Below are 27021 nucleotides of genomic sequence, written 5' to 3'. Positions count from 1 at the left end.
GAAGTGAGAGAACGAATCTCGAATGGTGTCGAAGAATCCGTCCGTAAATTGGGATGGAAAGTCAAGTCTAGATTTAAGTCGTAGCCGGGTGAAAGGTCACCTTCGATGGAAAGTTGAAATTCGTACAAGAAGGCCTCGGCAGAGAAGAGGTTTGTTTACCAGCAGCAAAACAATCTTTTCCACCAAGGCCTCTTACGCTCGACGGATTCTTCCAACATTTCTTCGGACTCGTTTCTGTCAAGTCCCGTCTTACGTGACCGTGTCTGCATCGTCCATTCCGGAACTTCGGGGTATCGCCGCTCCAGATAATGGACGAGAGACGAGTCGCTGTCGTCCGGAGTTATGACGACCACCCGTTTGGCGTCGGGTGTATGCGACTCCTCCTCCGCATCTTTCGGAAGCACCCGTATTACACGAGGCCAAGACGGGGCGCCATCCTCGGGCACAGTATGCCCGAGGTGTGCCACTTTTTCAATTCTTTGAAATTGCCCATTCTGCAAAGAAAAATGAGCGAATGTTGTGAAAACAAAACTTTCATTATATATTACATATGTATATACATTAAATTAATTAATTAAACTATAGCGGGGAATAACAGATTTAAAGTAGGCTATTTATTAATTTTCATTTTGCATAAACAATTCGATTGGATAATTAACAATGAAAAGACTGAATCGACTCCCCAAAAATAAATGAAAGATCCGATTCTTCTGAAGATAACCGATCAATTGTTATTGAAAACCACCGCCGCTAATTGTGATATTTTGCTTATCAAAGATAAAAAGTATTTAAATCTAGAAAGATCGTAGTCTAAACTTATACAAACGCAGCAAACGAAGCAAAACTCGAGAAAACACTCGCAATAAATAATCGCACGAGTCAACAGTAGATCCTCTCAACAACAAGAAAATTTTATTGTTGCATAGCGACTCAATTTAATATTAAAAATTTGAATTTTGCGGCGAATTTCGTGATTTCCGCGCCTCTATTTCTAAAGAGAATGATTTTGACGGATCATTGCACGAGTTCGTCTCGAGCCTTTTATTCGTCTTCACAGACACGAGCTGCTATAATCAATTCACATAGAGTTAGGATATGCTGGAACACTATGGGGTTGTCCATAAATTATGTCTGCATTTTTCTTGAAATTTTTACTCTCCCTCCCCTTCTAGTCCCAGATTGTCCAAGTTTCCGCAACCCCTCTCCTTTTCAGACGTCCAACAAAACCTTTATCACTTTATAAATGATAGACACCATAAGTATAAATGAATGATACAAGAATTTTTGAAATAGATATTAAATTTTATACAGTTTTTTGCATTTTATTATGTTTCGTAAAGACAAATCCAGTTGTCGCGATTGGCGCTGTTTGCCGTAGCGGCATAATTTAGAACTAATGTTTACCAGAGAGCTAGACTCGTGTAGACGTCTGTAATCATTGATCAATGATGATAATTTAAAACAGAATATCTATATTATTAATTTAAAATATAATTTGAACTGTAATTTTATTTAATATATCAACTTCATGACGCTAAGTAAATAAAATAATTTAAAGTTAAAACGTGTATTTTAAGCAGAGGGCGTTAGTCATATTCGACCTCACGTTTTTCGGTGGTTGTATTATGTGTTTATGAAATGAACAATAATTATAATTTATTGTTATTTGAATGAGTTAACAAGTTATCAGTTAAATAATCCTGTATGTATTTTGTAAAAGTATGTATTACAGTTACAAAATTTAATTTAATATGATTATAAAACTTAAAATTTTTAAAATAAAGTTTTTGCATATATTCTATACTTTTCTTGTTTTACAAATTGGTAATTATTTTGATAACTGATATAATTATATTGCTTTAAAATTTTGTATGTTTCAGATTTTCTGATAATACCATCTCAAGATGTTAAGACAAGTATTATGTAGAAGTATTGCAAAATATAAGATCATAGAGAAATTCTTAGGAACCCATCAAAGTTTACGGTTACATAGAACTACGCAATGTCTAAGGTGTAGTGAAATTCAGGAAACTGATCCATTTGCTATTGCTGATGTACCTTCTAAAGAAGTCCAAAGAGATTCGGGTGAGTATATTTGATGTGTTTAAAAATTTAAGACGAAAGCTAGTAATAAATGTAATTTATACTTTAGTCACACGAAGTCAAAGATTGGTAGCCATCAATGATATTTATATTTTTACTACATGATCTTTTTCAGTTAGCATTATGGTAGTTAGGATCGAGTTATAAACTCCGTAACCATATCCGTATTTGTAAATGTTTGCTACACTAGATATCTATAGCACTAGTTATAAACTACTGTAAGGCCTTTTCCGTAACAAACTATTTTATGGTTTACGAAGCAGTCCATCGTGAGCATGCGCAAAATCATCGGTAGTTATTGTTAGATCTAACACTATAATTATTTATTCATTTTATTATTTTTCTATTTTTTTTATGACCAAAGTAATTCTTATCTTAAAATATTATATTATTCAGAAGCAGCATTGTTGGTCAAAAGTTACGTTTCCATCAATTTGTCAAAGTTTCGTCGGTTGTTTCCGGCACAACTTCCGATTGTACATCAACTGATGGCGACTTAGCGCATGTGCAGTTGGTCAATTCTCTGTATCCCTACCATAAAAGTTTGATCGATCCAAACTTTTCTTACGGAATATGGTACGGCCATACGGATACGATACGGAGTTTATAACCACGCAATACGGATACGCTTACAGCTACGGATACGGTTACGTTACGGAGTTTATAACTCGACCCTTAGAAACTCTTATGTTCATTTAAGGTAATCTTTGTTTTAAAAACACTATCATAATGGAGGATGATTTGTTTTCTATCATACAAAAGATTTCGGGGGCTGATTTTTTGAATAATTTCAAACAAAGAAGTTCATTTAAATGTGTGGTCAAAATGGCATAGTTTAAAAGTTATGTCATGTTTATTATGCAGTTACATACAGTGGCAGATCTCTGCACAGGGACACAAAGCCTTATAAATCAAGGGGGTCTCAAAATTCAGGCTTCAGAATTATCTTTTAATTTTAAAATATCTGACGTCCAATTCAATGATTATGTGGAAAACATATACGCAAAATATCAAAATGATATTGATATTAAAAGTGTGAACTTGTCCATTTTATTGCCTTTGTAAAAGAAGAAAATGTCAGCAATCCTGTTGACATGTATATATTATTAATTGGAGGTTTACAATCTACATTTCCTAATGTAGAGACAATTCTGAATATATTTTTGACAATTCTTATTTGCAATGCAAGTGGAGAACGTATTTTTTCCAGTTCTTAGAGTTAAAAATTATTTAAGAAATTCCTTATATCAACTCCATTTAGTTTGCTTTTCTATGATGTTTATAGAAAACGATAAAGTTATGTTATTAGTTTATGAAAGTCTGACAAATTTGCTAAAACTAAAACGAGAAAAGTTCCAATTTAGTTTGTTTTTAATATTCCAAAAAAAAAGTTGTTATTGATATTATTATATTCCAATATATTTTTAATGTTTAATAAACAGTGATAACTATATTGATTGATGTATTTTTTATTAAAGACCCTATTTTGTAATAAACCATATACCAGTGGTCCAAAAAAAGTGAGACATAGGGAAATAACATTGAAAATTAACCGATATAAAATTACAACTGCCTGGCTAAAATTACAACACCCTGGATCCTGAAAATATTCTATATTCTTGCTTATATATAAAATTTGAACAAGCATAATTTATTTTATGATTATTAGTTAAATGCCCCACATGTTTTTTTACACGTGATTACTTGTAAAAAAAACATGTCGGACATTCAACTATTTTAAAAATATTACCCTCCCATCTCTTCAACATGTAAAGATCTTTTGGTTTCATATTAATGAAAATTATGATTAATAATACAAACAGAAATTTCAAAGAATTTCATAAAAAAAAAAATAGTTTTTTATATTTTTATCCCAGACCTACAGTTGGTGGTTAGGGAAATATCAATTTCTTAAAACTATTTTATTAATTAATATATACATATTGGAAAAAGTTAGAACTGAATTAATTTATTCTTATAAAAGTTGTAAAAAACATCAAAAATGTTAATATTTTTTGATTTTTTTTATAACTTTGGGGTCTGGGGTGATTTTTGAAAAATACGTTTAATTTTTGATAAACTAAAATTTGTACAAATAAAAAAAAAATTTATAACTTGCAAGCTGTTTGAAAGATGGCCCCCAGTCCCTTAATACCTCTCAAACCAATGGTCTGATTTTCCTGAAAATTTCTAGAAACATTTCTCCTAAAATATACATACACCTTGTTGAAAAAGTTCAAAAATTTTCAACTAAAAGGCACAGGAGTTCTTAAACTTTAAAGTGAGTGGAAAAAGTCATACTTTACACACACACTAACTTTCATACATACAGAAAGTCCTCGTTGACTTTTTATGCATTTTTCAGCATTTCAAAGTCCCAAATCCAAAAATGTGAAAAACTTGGGGTTCGTTTTTTAACCGATTACCATAATTTCCCTTTGTTATATAAGAGCTGGGAAAATAATAATTAGTATTTTTAATCAATCTACACTATCATTGGTAACAAAATAAAATTCTTCCACTATACCATACCAGTTTAACACACCCAACAGATTTCAGTTTTGATGAGTTTTCATGCCTGTTTAACTAGCATTGGTTGATGTGAGAGATTAGGAACATTTTATTGAAATCATTTTTCTCATTACTGATTTATAAGTTGAACTTTGTAATACACTTTTTCCTAGCATGTCTAATCATAATGTCAGAAGAGTATATGCCATTTTTGACAGGTGTGACTGTACAACTCAGTTTTGCATAGGAAAAGTTTTTAGATAGACCCTTAGTGGCTAAGGGTTTATCTAACACTTGCTCACTGTCTATACATTTCATGTCATTGATTTTGAATAAACTGATTGGTTTGAGACTCAGCATACTGGTGATTCTGTGTGGACAAAGCACTAACATCTACATTTGTTGTTGCATTATCAACTTTATTCTCTTATTTTTAGTTATCTAAGTCCATAATTTTACTCTATTTTTAGTTATTTGTTAGTCCATAATTTACACATGACTGCCATAGAGATTATGGAAGAAAATCTGTAGTGTATGGCATCTCTGTAATGAATATTTTTTCATTAATTAATTGAAATCTAAAATTTAAAAAACTTTTTGGTATATAATTGATTTAAACAATGCAACAGGCTTGTTTAATGCAATCCAAATAAATTTATGCACTTATATTTATTATTACTTTTTAGGTATGTTGAACATTTATATTTCCAATTTTGAAAACATTTTTATGAAAGTACTGTTGACTACATATGGATCAAAGCTATAGATAGCTGTAGAAGAACCAAAAATATGTTTTAATAAACTTATCTTCAGTTGAACAGTGTTTCTTAAAGAATAAATATTATTGTATTGCATTCTTACGTAATGATACCAAGTTTTGTTCACTTCAATAATTATAAAATTTTATTCATAATGACTGGAATTATTAAAATGTTGCAACACTACCAAAAATGAGTTACTTAAAAATATTTTTGTAAATGAACATATGGTAATAAGATAGATAACTACCATAATTAATCTTACAGTATTCTTTATAAATAAAACTAATGCTCTGGAATTGTTAGTGTTGACTGATTAAAAAGAATGTTTTTTAATAAAGTAAAAATTACATTACAGATGGATATTAGTCCTATCTTCATTGCTTGCCATGTCCAATCACCAGGAACAACTATTTTCCATTGCAGAGACAACCTTTCTTTAAAAGCTATGTCTCTGCACAATATGTAAAACAGTCTAAAATGTTCACAGGTGACAATCCCAGCACAATTAAAAAATATATTTCTTTGTAAAACAGCCTCTAAAGAAAGGTTGTCTCTGCAAAATTAGTTGTTTCTGGTGATTGGACATGGCAAGCAATGAAGATAGGACTACTATCCATCTGTAATGTAATTTTTACTTTATTAAATTGTAATTCTGCCAGCCTTTTTTAAAAAAAAAAAAAAGAATGTTTGTTTATTCATTTTCTTTGTCATTATTTCAGTTTAAAGATTTTTATATTGTTATCTTAGTTTTACATAATATGTATAACCTGCTTTAGATCTTATATATTTTTATATATAGCTAAAGATATTTGATGTCCTCATTAAAAGTTTTAGATTTATAACAATAAAATATACAAATTACAAATGAACCTAGATGTTATTGCCATTAAAACAGTATCTATGCACTATTTTAATGATTTAAATTTGTAGATTTATATTCTGATATTATAAATCCATTATAATAATAAAAATTTATGTTCTTATTGTTAAATTTTTCCAGATATTTTGGAAGAGAAATTACGAAAATCAAAAAATTTTGATGCTGTTTTTGATTTGATCTCAACTCATTCTGATATAATGAATAATAAACATCTTTCTCTTGTTTTTTCCTCTTTATATGATTGTTCAAAGTAAGTATTATTTGTTGGATTTAAAGTAGTTATATTTATAATATATTTACATTTTGTTGTTATGTTTAAGAGAACAATCAAACATCAAGCCATTTAATCCTTTTGAAGATAAGCTCTTTTTGCAGTTGTGTACTCAGACTATGAAACGTATAAAACATTTTACAATTGATGAAGTTATTACAATATATAAGACTTTAAGTTTTTTTAACATTCCAAGCACAACAGCAATAATGAAAAGCCTGGGTCAGATGTTAAGACATAGCATCAATGAACTTTCTCTGGGACAGATTAACTTTTTAATATTGTTATTGGAAAGGCAACAGAAAACTCCATTAGTGGAAGCTCTTTTAATAGCATTACCATTAGTTCTTCAGTCACAGCTTGAATTACAAATAGATCCTGAAAATGTTAGTGAAATGATTAATTGCTTAAAAACACTCACCAAGAAGAAGATCAATAATTCTTCAATTGAGGTATTTTTTAATTACTTTAATTATTTTAAAATAATTGTTGAATATGATTTGTTGTATTTAATCTGATTTTCATTTCATAATTAGTGTTAAATTGATTTTATAATTTAACATTGTAAAATAACAAACAGAAGCAAAATTTTTATAGATGAAAATATATTTGTTGTTTAATACCATATATGTATAAAAATACACTTTTTAGTCTAACTAATTGTGCCTGTGTGAATAATTTCACATATAAAAAGCAAAATATTAAATTCAAAAAGTAAGTTTTTATTTGGAAAATTTCAAAAATAAATATACAGAATGTCTCAAAAGTCTGAATACACATAATGTAATGTCTCTATAGATGATGCCATATTAAAATAAACAATGGGAATATATGTTATGATGCAATGTATGCTGAATCCATTGATGCCATGAAGTCGACCTCAAAGGGCATTTTCAGGGTCATTCAAAAAATCTTTAAAACTGTGCATCCCAGACCAAAAATGTCAATTCTAATGTTATAGGTGTTTGCATCAATGTAATTCAGTAAACTGCAACTTAACTAGTTTTTCAAGATTCCTAAACTTTCAATTCAACCTTTATTTTCAAAAATTCTGGCTTATAAAAAATTAGCAAGAATCAGCTTTTGTTCAATTCATAAACATGAAGGTTGAAAAAAAAATCAAAACTGCAAGCAAAATTTTATTGATTTCATGCAGTGAACTAACTGCATTAATGTTCAGATTCAGGCAAAACAACCAATGAATAGAAATAGAAATTCCACAAACAAAATGTAAATAATAAAAAACTGATTACAAATTTTTTTTTTATTTTGTCAAAATGATACATGTTGGTAATCAAAGATGATGGACATAAGATGAAATGAGATTAATTCAGATGTTCAATATGATGACCATCAGCAGCTACACAAAGTTCTGCTTGATGGTAGATGGCATCTTGTCCAAATGCCAATGTTGATGGTTGGATGTTGGCATATTCTAAAAGAATTCTAGTCTGGAGGTCATCTTCAGTGGTTGGCTATATGTCACTTCTTGTTTTACATGACTTCACAAAGAAAGTCCAATGGAGTGGGATTATGTGACCTTGATGTCCAATGAACTAGTCCTGATCGTCCAATCCATCTATTTGGAAATAATGTATTTAGATAATTCCAAATATAGTAAGACTCCACTTAACCACTGCCTTGCTTAACGCTGACTCGATATAATGTGGTTTGCTCAAAGCCTAAAACCAGGTCAAAATTTGTGATTTAAATTATCATGGCATTTTATTGATTCGTATATACAGTCGACCCCCTATAACGTGGATTCCTATAACGGAAATTCCTATAACGTAGCGAAAAAATTGTAGCAGTATTCATATAAAGTGACTCATAAAATGTTGTCGCCGACTCCTGTCGCGACAAGATTGGTCGAATCTGGACCAATAGTGAACGAGCAGCCGAACTACTTTCCGCTGCCCAGCGCCACGCTAAGGAGAGTTTAGGCGGCTAAATTGAGTTTGCTATTGTCTGTACAGCATTATATATAAATTATATATAAATTAGGTACTGTACATATAATTATATATTAATTATATATAAATTAGGTACTGTATATATAATTATATATTAACTTAATTTATTGTAACTTTATTATAATTATATATATGCTTTCTGCCGCCTGGCAACACGCTACGGAGATTTTAGGCTAGTAAGTTGAGTTTATTATCGTCTGTACAGTATGTAAATTAGGTACCGTAAGTCTAATACAGCACTAATTTTATACATTTCTTGTGAAAGAAACATTTCTTATTCAACGGCCATAAAAATTATTTATATTAATGATGTCTCCAAAGGTCAAGTTATTTTTCTGCGAAAAATTCGTTATCAGAAATCGCGGCCGCCGTTTCGTGCGCTGTTCCGCGACGAAAACAAGCTTGAGCAACGGCGTAGTCGAACGGTGCACACTCGGTAAGTAATCCTACAATTTTTTGTTTATAGCATAGTTTATACGGATTATTCCCAAAAAATTATACGTGTTTTGGAAATGTTGAGTGGAATTAGTCTAGAATCGGTTAATTTTATAGAAGAAAACCTTTCAAATAGCCTTAGTCAGTAAACTTCACACGTGTCGGGCTGCGATTGGCTCATGTATTTAATGATTCCTACAACGTAAAATTCGAATAACGTGGAACGTATCTAAGCGTTATAGGGGGGTCTACTGTAATACAATTATTTATGAACATGAACCAATCAGCAAAAGATGTGAATTCGTCTGTTTGGTGCAATTTTGAAAAAAATATAAAATCATGGATGCCATAGGAAATATCGACTTTGCTTGGCAAGAATTAACTGATAAATGCACGAACAAAGTGTGGAAGAAGTTATAGCTGAAGGTATCCAAGAATTCTCAATGAGAAGAGCCTATTGCTGTATTGTTAGGTTGACCAAACTCAACCTAATCGATATAGCAGGACTAGGAGATATAGATGAGCAGGATATTGAAGAATTACAGCAGGTTTCTGGGGAGAGCCTTACCAACGATGACCTTCAAGAACTGGCAGAACAAGGAATTCACGTAGAACTGGAAAATAGTGATTCTGAAAATGAAGAACCCAAAAAATTTCTCTACAGATTTCCTTAGTAAAAGTTTGGTAACAATAACCGAAATCATTGATCAAATTGTAGCGAATGATCTAGATTTTGAAAGGAGTGCAAAAGCAAAACGAGGCGTTTTGGATGCGATCTTCTGCTACCGACATTTGATTAAGGAAAGAAAAAAGTGACAAGTGAAACTTCACGTCTTTATTGCAAAAAATCAAGAATTTCAGAAAAGTCAGGACCTTTGTCACAAAAAATGAACTACAGTAGAGCATTGATTATCCGACCCCCGATTAACCATCACATCAGTTAACTGACCATTTAGTATGCAAATTTCAAATGTCCGCTAATGATGTGGTGCTACAATATTTGGCTATGTCTTGGCTACTTTAATATTATTTATGTTAAATTTTTGCGTGTTTTAGCTGGCAACATGGCTCAACCATTGAAGGAAGGCAAGTATTTAAATGAGACTTAATTTTCTAATTATGAGTGGTTGTTTTTTTTTTGTGAGCAATAAAATAATTTTTAACACTACAGTAGCGACGATTATTATTTTTAAAAAAATTTGTTAGGCTTAACATCATTGAAAATTCAACGTGAAGTTGGTTAATAGTGATATACTAATATGCTATTTACATGGGATATACTAATATACTATACTAATAATGTATTTTTTTTTCATTCTTTTCGGTTATCTGATTTTTTCAGTTATCCGACCAATCTGAGTTCCCAATTGAGTCAGATAATCGATGCTCTACTGTATTAATATAGAAAAATTGAACTAATTAATATATTATTATACATTTCTGTGTGCATATGTTTGTGTGTTATTTAACATATTTTTATATTAATTTGTATAATAGTATAACTTAAAATTAAAGTTTATTTTATTTTGGTCGTGTGTTTCCCTATCCCTATTTACTCTATGTTAAAATGATCTCATTTAATGCTGTTTCGTTTAGCACTTTGTTGTCTAGGAATGCATCCCCGCGTTAAGTGGATTCTTACTGTAATTGTGACTTGGCAAGTGAGTTTGACATTTCCATTGGTCCTGTACAGAAGATTCTGAAACTCCAGGTTATGAGAGACAGTGTGTTGCTCAAGGATACTGCACATTCTGATAGAAGACCATAAGGGACAGCAAATGGGCCTCAGGTTGCAGCATTTGATGCACTATGGCAATGAGGGCAAATGATTCTTATTGTGCACAGTAATGAGATAAAGGTGGAGTTACCACTTTGAACTGATAAGAAAGTCTGTTGTTCACATGTAGTGGTAGAAAATGCTGGCTTCTCTAAAGGAATTCAAAACACAAAACTGGAAAGGTTTTGTTGACTGCATTCTTTGACATGCAGGTCAGCAAAACCTTTCAGGGAATCATCTTATTGGAGTTTAAGGACTCCAAAAAACCACAATCAGTGCCCAGTGGTACATCCAAATGCTCAATAATCTGCATACAGCTATAAAAACGAGCAACTCAGCATCTTCTTATTAGGAGTCATCATTCTCTACAGCAATGCATGGCTGTATGTTGCAAAGGTTATTGATGCGTTAACCTGTAAGAAGTAGAGGTCCTTGAACATCCTACATACAGCCTAGATTTGTCATCATTGACTTTCATCTTTTTGGACTGTTAAAGAAATTCCTAAAGGGACAAATATTTGACACTGACAAGTATGTAAAGAACACAGTTCAGGATTGGATCAAGCAGAACTGCAATCTTTTTTCAGACAGAATTCACTGTCTAAACTACATGGGTGATTTCTGAGAAGCATTATATATAGTAAGTTTTGTTAAATACAGTAAGACGTGCTTAACGTAGGGGTACGTTCCTAGATGACAAAGTGCTAAATGAAACAGTGTTAAACAAGGTCCTTTTAACACAGAGAAAATAGGGAAAGGGGAACACACAACCAAAAATAAACAGATTTTTCTTTAATTTTAAGTTTTTATATTAATTTGCATAATAATATATGTTAAATAACACACAAACATATGCACACAGAATTGTAAAGTTCATTTTTTATGATGGAGGTTTAGGCTCTTCTGAAATTCTTGATTTTTTTGCGATAGTCATGTAGTTTCATTTGTCGCTTTTTTTCCTTTCCTTAAGCAAATGTCGGTAGAGGAGATCGCATCCAAAACACCTCATCTTGCTTTTCCACTCCTTTTAAAATCTGGATCATTCGCTACAATTTGATCAACAATTTTGGTTATCATTACCAAACTTTTACTAAGGAAATCTTTATAGAGAAATTCTTTGGGTTCTTTGTTTTCAGAATGACTATTTTCCAGTTCTACGGGAATTCCTTGTTCTGCCAGTTTTCGAAGGTCGTTGTTGGTAAGACTCTCACCAGAAATCTGCAATAACTCCTCAATATACTGCTCATCTACATCTCCTAGTCCTGCTGTATCGATTAGATTGACAATTTGGTCAATGATATCCAAGGATTCTCATGAGAAGAGCCTATCTCCAGCCATACTTTCTTCCACACACTGTTTATGCATTTGTCAGTTAATTCTTTCCAAGTGAAGTTGATATTGCCTATGGCATCTATGATGTTATGTTTGTTCTAAAATTGCACCAAACAAACATAGATTTAAAGAAAGTACAGTGCTACGACAAATTATCACCTTTTGCTGATTGCTTCATGTTTGAGAATAATTGTATTATATAGAAATCAATGAAATGCCACTATAATTTGAATCAGTGTAAATTTTGGGCTTGTTTTCAGGCTTTGATCAGACTGTTATATTGAATCAGCATTAATCGAGGCAGCGTTAAGCCAGGGTCTTACTGTACTACCATTTTTATTTGCTTATGTTTTATCTTTCCTTTATTCCTAATCTGATGGTTATGCATCTCAATTGGGTTTCATTTGAACATGCTTTATATTGTTTCTTGATATACAAAGTTTGATATTAAGAAGTTCAAAAAATAAATGATTTTATCTCAGTATGTAACCAGTTAAAATACCTTAATTTTCTTCACATAAATGATACAGACCTTGTTTTGAAACAAACCATTCAGTATAGAAAATGACAACTGCCAAACTATTTCAAGAATTTTTTTATATTTAAGTTTAATGCATTATAATTTACTTTTAATGCCAATAATATTTAAAAAAACTCATATATTTGTATCAGTATTAGGAAAAGTAAAATTTTCTGAAAATTGAATTTATTACAAAAAAAATATTTTTACTTTTTATTTTAGAAGTTAACAAGCATGCTTCTTCAAAAAGTCAACATGCTTTCTACACGAGACGCTTATTTAATTTTTACCTGCCTTGCAAACACTCAGTATAGATGTAATGAAACAAATGAAGAACTCCTTTATAAATCATTGGATATTCTTGGTCAAAATATTGAAGAATTGAGTGAGAGAGCAATAAGTACAGTTTTAAATTTAATGAAAGATTATAAATTATTTAATAAATATTTGATTGAATCATTAGTAACAAAAGCAATTAATGAACAATGGGATCTCTGGAAATTGAGTTCATTATTATATTTGTGTAGTAAGAATGAATTTATTCCATTAGAGTTGTTAGATTTTGTTGCAAGTATGATTAAAATGCATCCAAAAGAAGTAGAGCTAGATCAGAGAATATCTATACTTACTTTGTTGGAACCATTTGCTTTGGTAGGATATGAGTCACCTGAGATTGTTCAGTGTTGTAAGATTATAAGCTCTTGTGAAGAAAAACTGAAGTTATTTCAAAAGAATTCAATTCCATTGTTTGTGAAAATAAATAGCCACTTAGCTCAACTGAAGTGTCATCCATCGTCATCATTTTTCTCAGAGAATGTCTTGTCTTCAATTTTAAGGAATAATATAATAAACAAAGGTAAGTTTTTAATTTGTTACTAAATTTTAGAAAATTTCCAACTCTAATTTTCAGTTGTTAATTTTTTTTTTATATTGCATTTAGAATATTGAATGTATTATAAACATTGTAAAAATTTGCAAAATTCTGCATGTGAGAACATGTTAGATCATGATAGCATATTAAAGAAATTTGATTGTTTTGAAACTTGAAAGATTTATTTTATTGAATTATAATTTGATAACATAATATTAATGGAAATTTCAGTTAATAAAATTAAAGACAAAGTTTGCCCAAAAGGGACTACCATTTATTTCTTGTGTTCCAGACTATACATGTTTACAGTGAACAATCTTCCTTTATAGGTTACATGCTGCCAGAATTTAAAAAAGTCCTTTAAAAAACACAAATATATCCAAATAAAATTATAAAATTTCTAAAAAAGGAACTGGTGACATACAGATGTCTTGCTTTTCATCCATCCTATGGGGTGTTTCTGCTTTTATCTACTGGAACAAGTGATGGAAAATGTAGATTTTGGAAGCTTCCCCCTGTGACAATACATCTCAATTTTTTTTTGTAAATTTTTTGTGTCACCAGGGGGAAGCTTCCAAAATCTACATTTTCCAGCACTTGTTCCAGTAGATAAAAGCAGAAACACCCCATAGGATGGATGAAAAGCAAGACATNCAGCCTCGTACAGTCAACACATCACACCTTTGAATTATTTGATAATCTCGAGATGATTCTTTCTTCTTGGAAACTTTTATTTGCTTTACATCTTCAATTATGGAATCATACTTTGGTTTGTTATTAAAACACTACGTATTATATTTTAAATCTTCGCTAAAGAGGTTTGCGAAGAATCTTTTCTTGATTTTACTCACCAATTCGGTGTTTGCTTGCATTCTAGGATTTAAATTTATCTACGTAAAAAGAAGGAGTGGGGAAAGGAAGTGAAAGAAACAAACTTTTGAACTTTAACGATACGGAAGCCGTTAATGTGCAGATTATCTAGATACTCTGCAAATTACCTAGGTAATTTGAGAAATTGAACAATTTTCGCAGCTTTAACGGATCACCATAGTTAATCTGCAGATTAGCTAGGTAATGTACACATTAACGGTTATCGAGCTTTAGCGGTAACATATACAATAAATTAACGCTGTTAATTTATCCTGCGTATATCAAAATCGCGTAAATCAGTAGTACTGTATCTTATACTGTACTGAAAATTTACAGCCCGCTAGAACAAATATTCGGTTAATAACAAATATTTTTATTTTAGTTTTGTCATCAGTAAAAAGTTTCCTGTGATAAAAATGAGTAACTAATTTAAAAATAAAATGAAACCTTAGAGCTGCCTACCTTCATCAGACAAAATTATACTTGATCCAGTTCGGTTTTTCACTTAATGCATGCGAACACAATCATTTCAGGATGATGACATGTTTCAATAATACGTATCCGCGACACACTAAGATTTGTTGCAATTTCACGAGTTGTTGTTCATCTATTTTGAACAATTTCTGCCTGCAATTTTTCATCGCTGACAGTTTTTGGGTACCCCATACTAAAATTACATACTATAAAGCAACGGTGGGCAACCCCCGGCCTGCAGGCCAGTTACAGCCCGCGAGATGTTTAGAAGAAATCTATATCTATAGNGTAATTAATTTCTTTTTATTTATTTATTTATTTCATATTTGCAGACTAAAAATTTACAGGTCACAAGGTGTCAATTAACTACTATGGCCCACGGAAAAAACGTAAAATTTATTCTGGCCAATGTTATAAAAAAGGTTGCCACCCTTGCTATAAAGGTAGTCTTAAAAAAGAACACTGTAAATATGCTATGACCAAGCCATAGGTGTTTAATATTGATCATGTTCAAATCCTTATTAATTAAATAAATTAATTTTAAATACGTACTTCAAAATATCAAAGTAATCCACCTCTGTCCCGCCAACGAACATCAAAGCCGCGTCGGCTCTCCAAACGGTTGNTAAAAGTTTATTTTTTTCAAATGCAGCATAAAAATTTGTAATAAAATACTGTATATAATGTGGTTATAATATAATATTAAATAAATTAATTTTAAATACGTACTTCAAAATATCAAAGTAATCCACCTCTGTCCCGCCAACGAACTTCAAAGCCGCCTCGGCTATCCAAATGGTTGTTGACATGTCTAAGGCCACCATACTCAACCTGCGGCCCGCGGGCCACATGCGGTCCACTGACCTTTTGTGAGTGGCCCGGACGTGACCCGTAAATAATGCAGTCAAAATATGAATTTTGAAATTTTCGTGGCAAAAAATAGATTTGGTCACTCCGCCCACACGCTAAGTGCTTTTTGTCCACAGAAAGTTGTCGCCAGATCTCCGAGCATTGTGAATATGTGGTGGCCATCAGGGGGAGATCCGCAAGGGATGGTAAAAGTAGAGCTAGACTTAGTAATTTATTCAGACCCATAGCGCCTACACGCGATACCCGTCCCGTGTTGTTCCCGAATATTTTCGTGTTGACCTCATTTGTCGAACCCTAATATATTCATTTCTACATCGGAACGTTTTTGATACTAGATGTCGCTATGCGTCATAATTTTTAAATTAAAACGAACTTTAGAAATAATTTTTTGTTTTTATATTTATTAATACATCTATTTTGTTTGTGAAAAATAAAAAAGTAATTTCGGATGATAAAATAGTCACGATTATTAAAAAAAAAAAAAAAAAANTACATTATTTTAATTTTAATTTAATTTTGTCATCAGTAAAAAGTTTCCTGTAATAAAAATGAGTAACTAATTTAAAAATAAAATGAAACCTTAGAGCTGCCTACCTTCGTCAGACAAAATTATACTTGATCCAGTTCGGTTTTTTCACTTAATGCGTGCGAACACAATCATTTCAGGATGATGACATGTTTCAATAATATGTGTCCGCGACACACTAAGATTTGTTGCAATTTCACGAGTTGTTATTCATCTATTTTGAACAATTTCTGCCTGCAATTTTTCATCATTGACAGTTTTTTGGTACCCCATACTAAAATTACATACTGTAAAGGTAGTCTTAAAAAAGAACACTGTAAATATGCTATGACCAAGTCATAGGTGTTTAATATTGATCATGTTCAAATTCTTATTAAATTAATTTTAACTTAAAAAACGCTTAATGTAATTCATATTTATTCAATATAATGTTTTAGGTCTGTATTCCAATTTTTTTGAAAACTTGAGATGAGGGTCAGAGTTTATACTGCATTTATTCTAGCTAAACTTAATAAATGCACATATTTTTAGTTTATCATATACCATTATTTTTGTAATAATAATACAATATAGAATTCTTCTCTTGCAGTGAGGGTTAAACATTCAAATTTAGACTTTTAATATATTCCTTAATGAAATAACATTGTAGCTTAAAATAAGTATACTCAATATTTATTTTAATTGTTAAAAAAGGAAAGAAAGTTGAGATCATTTTGATTAATTTGACTGAAAGATTGCAAAAATGTAAAAATAGAATTTGAGTTTTGTTATATTGGGTGATCAAATAAGAAGCTTACTAAAGTATGTGTAGTGAAAGAGTAGATATGAGTCAACCTGAGCTGGAAGGGTTTATGTCATATGGAAGGAGCCGTGTGGATACCCCCCTCCAGGGAGTTCACACATGGATCTGGTCTTTTTCAGCTGTTTTGATCCTGACATGGCATTGAAGTGGTGCCATGTCAGGATGACACCATTGCGTCCCATACAACACAGGAGCTTTGTTGGCAAATTGTTTTTGTTAGAAACTATGTTACGCGAGTGGTTGCATGACCTAATTTCTAACATTGCATCAGATTCCAGGTGGAGGACTATGAGACAGCACAATGGAAGTAATGCACTCAGATACTCAGATACTAGATTTAACAAACAAGTAATTATTTATTTGAAAAGTAAAAGATTTCCATGATATATACATCATAATATTAATATGTCAAAATAACTGGTAGGTGTCATGAGAGAGAGCATTTACATGATAATGTGCATAGATGTAAATACCTGAAGTTTGGTTGATCCTATGGTAGACCAGAGGCAGGAGAGGCTTCAATCAGTCTCTTTTGACGGTGTAAACAAGGAAGGTTGGCACTTTAGAGAAGTTCAGGATGAGGTATTTCACATGGAAATTTCCGTCCTGGGAGTAGAGATGAAATATAGGATTTTCCTGGGGGTTGGCAACAAAGTTAATCCCTACAGGAGGCACTTAAGACGTCCATTGGTGACGGAGTTAATCCAAATATGTGGCACAGTGCAAATGTGATGGGTTGAGGAGCTGGCAACAACTGACATGGCTGACTCTTAGTTATATTAAATTGGTAAATTCGGGACAGCATGTCAAAAGATCACGGGAAATATTAAGTGAGAGTGTGTTTGACACTGAGAACAAGTAGGAAGAGATGCTCTTCCTACTTGTAGGAATGTAGGAAGAGAAGTTTACAGATATCACTGCTGAAAAAGTTATATTATTATTTGGTTTAACTTGTTTGATTTGATGTCTGGATTCTCACATCTCTTACATTTCTAAAATGTTTTTATACCATCTTTATAATAAATAATTTTATCATTTTTTTTTTTTACAAATTTTAGTGCTTGCTTTTGATTCTAATGTTAAAAGTCTCCTTCCATCCCTTTCATCTGACATATACTGTTCCTACTCAAGCTCACTCATGTCTACTTGTATATTTGTTTGGACTATAGTAAAAAATAGTCTTTAGCAAAACCAGGAAAGAGTGGCACCTGACTGAGTCATCATGGTGACCACCATGATGAGTCAGTCAGGTGCCATAAAATAAAATAATTTATTTACGAACTTAGCATTTCAAATTTTATTTCTTGAGTCTATAGAAATAAGTGTTTCTCACAGCATACACAAGAGCAATTAACAAGCATGGTNCACCTGACTGAGTCATCATGGTGACCACCATGATGAGTCAGTCAGGTGCCATAAAATAAAATAATTTATTTACGAACTTAGCATTTCAAATTTTATTTCTTGAGTCTATAGTAAATAAGTGTTTCTCACAGCATACACAAGAGCAATTAACAAGCATGGTTGGTTCATTGTTAAAAATCTATTCCTCAGAAGTAAAAATTTTGTTTGATCACCCTGTATAAAGCATGTTTAAAATTACCATAATTATTATAATAATTTATATTGAATTTTTTTCTAGTTAAAATAAATTTTGCCCAAGAACTATGCATTATTGAATGGGCTACTAAATTATGTTTTGATAATTATGATGGTCCTTACTTGCCAAATGACATATTCCAAGAAGTTATGAGCAAAGTATGGAAGGAAAAATTGAAAACAAATTTTCAGCTGGATTCATTTTTGAAACATGGCCTTGGAGGAGAACATTTCTTTCAAATAAATGTTATGACAAAATATGGACATGGAATTGGTATGTTGTTTTTACATAATTATAAATTATACGGAAGATACAGATATTTTGAGAACAGTCTTGTTTTATGCAGGATTGATATGTGGAATTATGTTTTTCATAGATGGAAAATGATTATATTAATCTATGGATGCATGGGGGTTATTCCGACTATTTTATTATAAAATTCATTATGAAGCAAAAGTAATTATAAAAACATTGAAAGAAATTAATTACCTACAGCTTACTTTTGAGAAAAAATGATCAAGATGAAACAAAAACAGAAGGTTCTAATGCAAACATGAAGAAAACCAAAAGTAGTGCAACTAGAATGCAATTTCTGTAAAATTAAAACAAAATTTTGACACCAAAACTACAACAGAAGGATAGTGTTTTTTTCAAGTAGTGTACTTGATACGGTATAATAAAATTTTGCTTTGTATATTCAGAAACATTGCTTTTACTTTAAAATGTGTTTAAAGCATTTTGTGTATGGACTAAAATGTTATTCTTTAATGTTTTTTAATTAATTGTGAAATGGTTGCTTGGTAATCATCTAGACACTTTAGTTGGGTGGAAGATAAATTTATATGGAATTTCATTTAATGCAGACCTAAAGACATACAATCCCTGCATAAAACAAGATCATACTTTACAGTGAATTTGGTAGTATAAGAATAAAATATTAAACATCTTGAAATTGACATAGTATTGGTATCAATTATAGCTTAATAAATTTTTATATCATAAGTACAAGTTTTTAGCGAGATTATTCAATTAAATAAATAAATTGATAATAATTGAACATAAGTTTACATATATAAGCATACAATCTTATATTTAACCAACTAGACAATCTTGTTAGGGATAAGATATACTTATGTTTTTAATTAATTGATTGATTTGTCACTTCAATATTTTGAGATGTTTTTATGTTTTCACATAAAGTTTAATTTGACGAAACCTTATGTAATTAAAAGCATGTACAAACATTAAAAGATAGGGATTAAAATTTAAAAACCCTTTTTTGTTTATTTGTGATAAATAAAGAATACTGCTAAATGTAAGTTTTATAAAAGGCAGCTTATACTTAAAGTTAAATATAATAATCTTGAATCCAGTCCTTTCTATAGTTATTATACTCAAGAACTATTCCTGAACCCTATAAGAACCTTCTGCTCCAATCAATGTGGGAACTCTGATTAGAAAGTATGTTTGTAGAAAGAAAAAATCTTCTTGTGAATGTGTATTTAAGCTCTCTCTTCCTCTCTTGGATAGATTTAATTACCTATTACAATTTCAACCCTTTGTATAAATGAATCTGTTTGTGCTGTTAATAAATATTTTGTCATTTCCTCCTCCATCTGCTTATCTCAAGTTTCACACGAGACAACTTGCTCAGTTTCTTGATTAGTAGGCATTACTTACCTGTGTCAGAACATCCCAATGTATTGCATGTCAACTGGGCATTAACCCTCACAACTGGCATCAATTTGGCCATCCCAACCCTCACAAATGCCTGTTATATTTATTTATAAATTTTACATTTCTTAAATGTTCAAAAATATAAAATATCAAAATACTATTTTTAAAATACTTGTATTTAAAAAATATTTAAAAAGTTTTAAGCAAAATTATAAAACATCAAGTCAAGTAATATTGTCAAGAACTGAATTTTTGTATAAACCTGGATAACCACCTTAAGTATAATGATATATGTAGTTATATATATCATAAAATCACAAGATACTTATTTGAAAGAAGATATTATTATTTAATACTTTAAGCATTATTTTTTGACTAAAAAAATAATTTTTAAATGTATTATTATTTCTTACATTAAAATATTTTATGTTTAAAATATTCCAGATTATTTATTAGTTATGAGAAAAGGTGGTTATCCAATTGCCATAAGGAATTTAGAAGCTACAGAAGATGAGGAAATTAAACAGAGGACAGAAATAACATTTGTTGAAGATTTACAAATACCACTAGATTCTAAAATGTGAGTAATAAATATCTGTACTGTACTTAACTTTCAAATTGTACAAATATTTTTCCTATCTTAAAAAAAATAAGGTATGAAATGGCATTTAAGAATTTTATGAGAACAAAAAAAGGAAATAATATCTCACTATTTACATATTTTCATGTTCTCTTTTGAACATGAAAATGTATAAAGGTTCTGTATTAGGAGTTCTGTATTCTTTGCTTAAAATGTAGCAGTTAAATCTTCATTATTAAACTTCAATTAGATCTTCAATTGCAAAGATATTGCAAAATCTACACTTCAAGAGTAACTTAGAATTTCTCAAGAAGGACTATGGAGTTTCTCCTATCTTAGAGGAATGAGGATTCTGCTTCTAAAGACAAAAATTTTTACAAGAATGAAATTTATAAACTTGGTTCTCATTGGGGAAAAAGTTGTTAATTGTGATATTTTATTCTGAAAAATAAATACTATCCTTGTTTTAATTTTGTCTTAGTAAAACTACTTGAACTTTTTGGTTACCTGATAAAAAGCTACTAACAAACTATGAATGCAAAAAAATGTGAAAAGGCAATTTGTTTATCAAACATGGACGACTTTTGTACATGTGGTATAATGTTTACTAAACACAGAAAAAAATTCTTTGCATAATATGAAAAATACAGATACTACACTATAAAATTGATTTTTCTTTTATTTTTTAGCATGCTCCACTATGGTGGTGAAGTACTTATGTTAGGACTTTTGCCCACCTGTCAGATATCCATGCACATGTGCAATGACTTCACTTTCATTACCTAAGTGTTATGTTCTGTTCAATCCATTTATTGTGCATGTCCATGCACAACTACTACTTGATTCTAAGGATGTGTAAAATTTATTTTAAACAAAATTAATATTTGGTTTGCACTTGTGAAGCATACTATCAGATCAGCTTGACCAAGCTTGTTTTTAGTGGAAAAGAAGAATAAAGTATATATGAATAGAATGTGAACAATAAAGATTAATTTGTATTTTTTTTTGTTTGTTTTCTAATAATAATAATTTTTTTAAACTAAACAATACATCAGAAATAATATTTCTAATATATTGTAATAATTTATGAAATATTTGCTTAATAATCAAAAAATTGAAAAAAAAAAAATTGGTTTTCAAGCATTGCATCATCTTTATAGTTTTTTATTGTATCTGACAGGTCAGTCAGCCAAAAGTTATAAAGATTAAATTAACTATGATATATTGAAGTATGAAAAATTAATCTATTGAATTACTCTTTGAATGAGCATAATTATTGTGAAGACCATTTAACTTTTTGTAATCTTGCAAATGAAGTTAAATGGAAATTCACAGATCAGTTTTCAATAATTATATTAATTGGAAAAGTAAAATTCCACTTAGTTTTTGATTTTATACAATGATGATGATGCTGCTGACGATGTGTTTTAATTTAACAAAAACAAATAATAGAAAGTCTTGATGATACGTTTTAATTTTTTCAGTATAACAATTATTGTGGCAGATGATTTGTGCTTTTGCAAAAATTCTGGGCATTTGAAAGGATGGATGAAATTACAGATACAAACATTAGGAAAGTTAGGATATTTACCATTAATGGTATGTATTTTATGATTATATTAATTATAAGATTCATTGAATATTACAGATTTTAATAATAGAATTTAATGCATTTGAGATAGTCATGTGTTTAAAACTTACTTGAATTAGAAATTTTTGGTTACTGAATCATGAGAATTTATCTGAAAATAAGTAAAAATTTTAGAGAGCACAAAAATTTGATGTATGTCATTTAATGATTTTAAGGCAATTAACTTCTAATTTTAATTAAATATAGTTTAATTAAAAAGTATGTCTAATCCAAAGAGATCCTTGAAACTATTGACATTACAGACAAACAGCTTTTAAAATCATTCTAACACAAATGAAAAAACTGATTGTTAAATTAGTCCAATGGATTTTGACAATTACAGATAATGTTGTGAAATGAGTTAGGAATCTAAATTCTGACTGCTGAAAGTATGTATTTCAAATACCTGTTACTTTCCTGGCTGTTAAGAGGGAAAGTATGGCATTCTTTCCTTCACTTACTTTGACCTTTATGGATGAAAATAGCCCATATCTTAGGAGTCCTTTATTGATTCTGATTACCATAGTTGTATCATCGACAGTATTTCCTAGAGATTTATCTTGTATTACTGTTGCTGTCGTAGCTACAACACTGCCTATTATAAGGGTTTTCCATGGCTTAAAAATGACTCCCCCCAGATTTTTACATTTTTAGACTTAGGACACCATGAAATATCAAGAAATGCATAAAAACTTGGGTAATTTCTGTATGTATGAATGTTAGTGTGTTTGTGGCACGATTTTGTTCACCCTGTTTGACTGACGTGGTTTTTGTCGACAGTTTCTGAAATTTTGCAGGGAGGTTTGTTTATTAAGGGGATTGATGCTATTAAATTTTGGTGGTCAAAGGTTGAGGGGATGGGGAGACAAAGGGTAGTCGTATAACTCCAGTAGGGTTGGACTTAATGACGATTTTACTTGTTATTAACATTTACAATTTTTTATAAAACTCATCCCTACCCTCAAAATTAAGCTTTTTGCCATTTTATGATAAAAATATAAAAAGTTTTTTAATAACTAAAATATAACAGATGGAGTTATATGTACTGTTTTAAAAGTAATGAATTAAGGTTTAGTCTAATTTTTGGCATCATAGTTTTTCATGTGTGTTAGAATGAATTTTAAAAATTGTTTGCTTGTGATGTCAATAATAATTTCAAGTACAGTTTTCTAATGAGGAAATAAAACATTCAAAACTGTTAAATAAACCAGAATTTTTACTTGTGTTTTAAAGGTAAAACTGATTATACATTTTTGTTACTTGTAAATATTACTTTGATAATATTTTTGATCAAACTTTAACATTTTTTAAATTTGGTTTTCTGAACTTATTAATAAAATTTTTGACGATCTTTAATACATAATTCTTAAAGAGACTATTTTTCGTTATTTTCATATTTAGGTAAAGTTAAAAGATTGGGAGAGTTTACTAGATCATGAAAAAATACCTTATTTAATGCGTGAAATCCAGGAGATTGTAAAGAACAGTGAATTAGAAAAAGACGTATATCCTGCGATATAACTGTAAACATCAAATAGGATCTATGATCTGCTTAAAATATTTTTTGTGAAAATAAGATAACAAAAATAAATTATTTTATGTAAAAACTATTTTCCTAATGTGTATTCTTGCCAAAAGTTCTTATCTTTAGGGAGAGAGAAAGAGAGTACATGTGTTATATCTCAAGTAGGATCAAACTTAATGAAGATTTTACTTATTATTAAAATTGTAAATGCTAATAATGCATTTACAAATTTTTACAATATAATTTAATTTTTCATCTCTATCCCCAAATTAAACTTTTTGCCATTTTATAACAATTAATTATATAAAAAGTTTTAATAAAATACCATAACAGATGGCATTACACACAGTTTTAAATGTTGCTGGGATAATTACAGCTCTACTGGATATTTTTCTTAGGTGACACTGCTTGTTTTTCTCAACACTACCTTAATTTGGATGAGATACCATGATCTATTAGAGTATTTTGTTATTTTTTAGATGTTTTTCAGATCACATATCAAATTGACAAGAAAAAAAAGATGTTGAAGAAGTACAGCAGATGTCACTTCAATCAGATGATAAAAATTTGATTATTGAATCTGAAAATGAAAGTAATATGGATAAAAATGACATAGTTGAAGAAGGCACAGAAAACTGATATTGGATAAGAAATTTTTGATGATGATGTTATGCTAACATAATATGTTAATGTATTGATGCATATATAGTGGCTATTTAGTCAATATTCTCACTTTAAACTTTCAAAAACATTCGTAAACTCAGAGTATTGACTATCGGATATTTGTAAATCAATTATTGCAGGTTTTACTTCAATTAATTTTTCTAAATTTTTTAAATTAAATTGTGATAAAAATATTTATATTTCTTCTCATAATTGAAAAAAATTTTAACATTTTGATTTAAATGTTTTTCATTTAAACCATTAAGACAAATTTAAATAAATCATTTATTATTATATCTAACAGATAAAACTATCAATTCATGTTGCAATGTGACTCCACAGGACTAATGTTTGTTATTACAAAAGATGTAATGCGGATAATATAGTGACTTCTCAGCAATTATATATTTAAAATCATATTTTACTTTTCCATTTCAATTATTTTTTTGTTTAGTTTGATTTTCTTTTCCAGTTGTGTATAAAAATATACTCTAACAAAAGAAAATTTCTCTCTTAAAGCTAATAAATCTATTGATTCTGGCACAAAATTGAAGTTTTGGGTTTTCTGTTTCAATGATAATTAAATAAATCATTATTGCAAATTTAAAAATTATGCTTGGATTCCCAAGCATAATTTTTGGGAACAAGTTGAGAACTTGGCTAAATATGTGGTAATTCTAAATTTTGTAAATATTTTTAATAGAGGAAATTATTTACAAGCATAATAAAAAATTGGAGATATTAATATAATTAATTATTTTTATTATAAGATTATTTTCATAACATGTCTAATTCATAATCATTCTGGTGGCATGATAAAAATTATCTTAAGATAGATAATTTTTATCATGCTTTAAGGTAATTTTGAGCTGTGCCAAAGCTTTGATGCATGATAAAAATTATCTTAATGTAATTAAAACCATTGTAACAATGAATTTATTATTTAAAAAATCTAAAGTATTTATAAACTTTTTCATTTGACTTGATAGTTAATAATCTTACTCAATTATATGACATTAAAAAAAACAAGTAAAAATAGTGATAATTAAAAATAAATATCATATACAATTACTGTATTACATTTGTTTTTCCAATAACCACAGTGGAAATTTTAAGGTGTATGAGATCCTAGATAAGTGTGGACTCACTACCCTGATATTGTATGTCTATGATCCTAACAAGTACTTGATTTTAAGTACTGATCAAGAATGAATACAAACATATTTGTGCATTTTGAGGCTACTAAAAGCACAATAAGCAAAAGCTTACCTTGACTATCTCTAAAGATAAACAAGGTATGCTTTTGCTAAAATCTCACTACTGTATAAATGAATGTACAGTACAAGATAAATGTATAAATAGAACAAAAACTTTTATTCTATTTATTTATTAAATTTCTTTCCACTAGAGTTACAATGAGCCAAAACTGTGTATACAGGAAGGGTTTTGCATTTAACCTCTCCTATTTGGAAAGACTTTAAATTAACAGTATATTATATATAACTTACATTTATTTGTAAACACTACAATTGTGATGAGCTGCCTTTTCTAGATGTGGACTGCAAGGGAACTTCATAGGCTTCTAGCAGGTCACAAGCAAGTTTTGTTATTGCAGACTTCAGCTTGCTGAATACCAATGTACTCCACAACTGCAGTATACTAGGTACTAAAATACTATATGTTAACGAGCAATTATTTATTGTGACATTGTCAAAATGCAAAGCTGCAATTTTTAATTTATTTAATTTAAAATATATGCACTCCATCTCAAATTAGTAGTGGCTTGCCTTGTACATCATACTTTTCCTTTAACAATAGAGTTGTTCCATTCATCTATAAACTGCTTTTAGGGGAAAATTTTTGAATTGAAATATCATGACCTCCAGTTTGCATCAGAAGTTCTTATATAGTTAATCAGGGCCTCCTGTCCCTAAGGTTTCCATATCTGGTCTTGGACTTTAGGTATCTAACTCTGTCTTTCCTTAATCTTGTGAACAGACAAATGACAGTGGGATATTTATTTTTACAATTTTTTCAAATTGCAGCCCAACAATATAAAAATTAATAATTTATATAGTTTATTCTTATCTTTTCACTGGTCAAGTTTAGTATGAATGCTTTTGTCATATATATCTGTGTAATCTGAAAATAAAGAATTTAAAATTTAGCTCTAAAACCTGGTTTTCTTTAATTAAATCTTATAGAACTTGTTGCAATTCTTCATTTTCTGCATCCTTTTGAATTGTTAACTTAATAGAAAATTTAAATATCAGTTATATATTCTTACTATTTTATCATCTAATAAAAATAAACAATCTAAAAATATTGTTTATTGTTAATTAGAAAAATGCACAAGGATAAAGAATAAAA

General features: G+C 29.9%; 1 protein-coding gene across 3 annotated transcripts; it reads left to right on the top strand.

Moving 5' to 3' along the window:
* Positions 1-1584: 1584 nt before the first annotated feature.
* Positions 1585-24755, top strand: LOC111623743. Of its 3 annotated transcripts, none has more exons than XM_023366438.1 (9): positions 1585-1719; positions 1881-2085; positions 6376-6505; positions 6576-6978; positions 12786-13419; positions 18619-18849; positions 20698-20833; positions 22318-22432; positions 23865-24754. In XM_023366438.1, the coding sequence occupies exons 2-9, from the start codon at positions 1905-1907 to the stop codon at positions 23982-23984; spliced, it is 1950 nt and encodes a 649-aa protein (XP_023222206.1). In that variant the 5' UTR covers positions 1585-1719; positions 1881-1904; the 3' UTR covers positions 23985-24754. The 3 variants fall into 3 exon arrangements, with proteins under 3 accessions (XP_023222206.1, XP_023222208.1, XP_023222207.1); XM_023366440.1 differs by having other exon boundaries at positions 1601-1702; positions 23865-24755; XM_023366439.1 differs by having other exon boundaries at positions 1601-1719; positions 1866-2085; positions 23865-24755.
* Positions 24756-27021: the final 2266 nt, after the last annotated feature.

The sequence above is a fragment of the Centruroides sculpturatus genome, unplaced genomic scaffold, assembly GCF_000671375.1.
Source record: "Centruroides sculpturatus isolate CEXI.00-Female unplaced genomic scaffold, Cexi_2.0 scaffold372, whole genome shotgun sequence".
NCBI lineage: Eukaryota > Metazoa > Arthropoda > Arachnida > Scorpiones > Buthidae > Centruroides > Centruroides sculpturatus.
The sequence above is the reverse complement of the archived record's forward strand: the minus strand, read 5'-3'. Positions and strand labels throughout refer to the sequence as shown.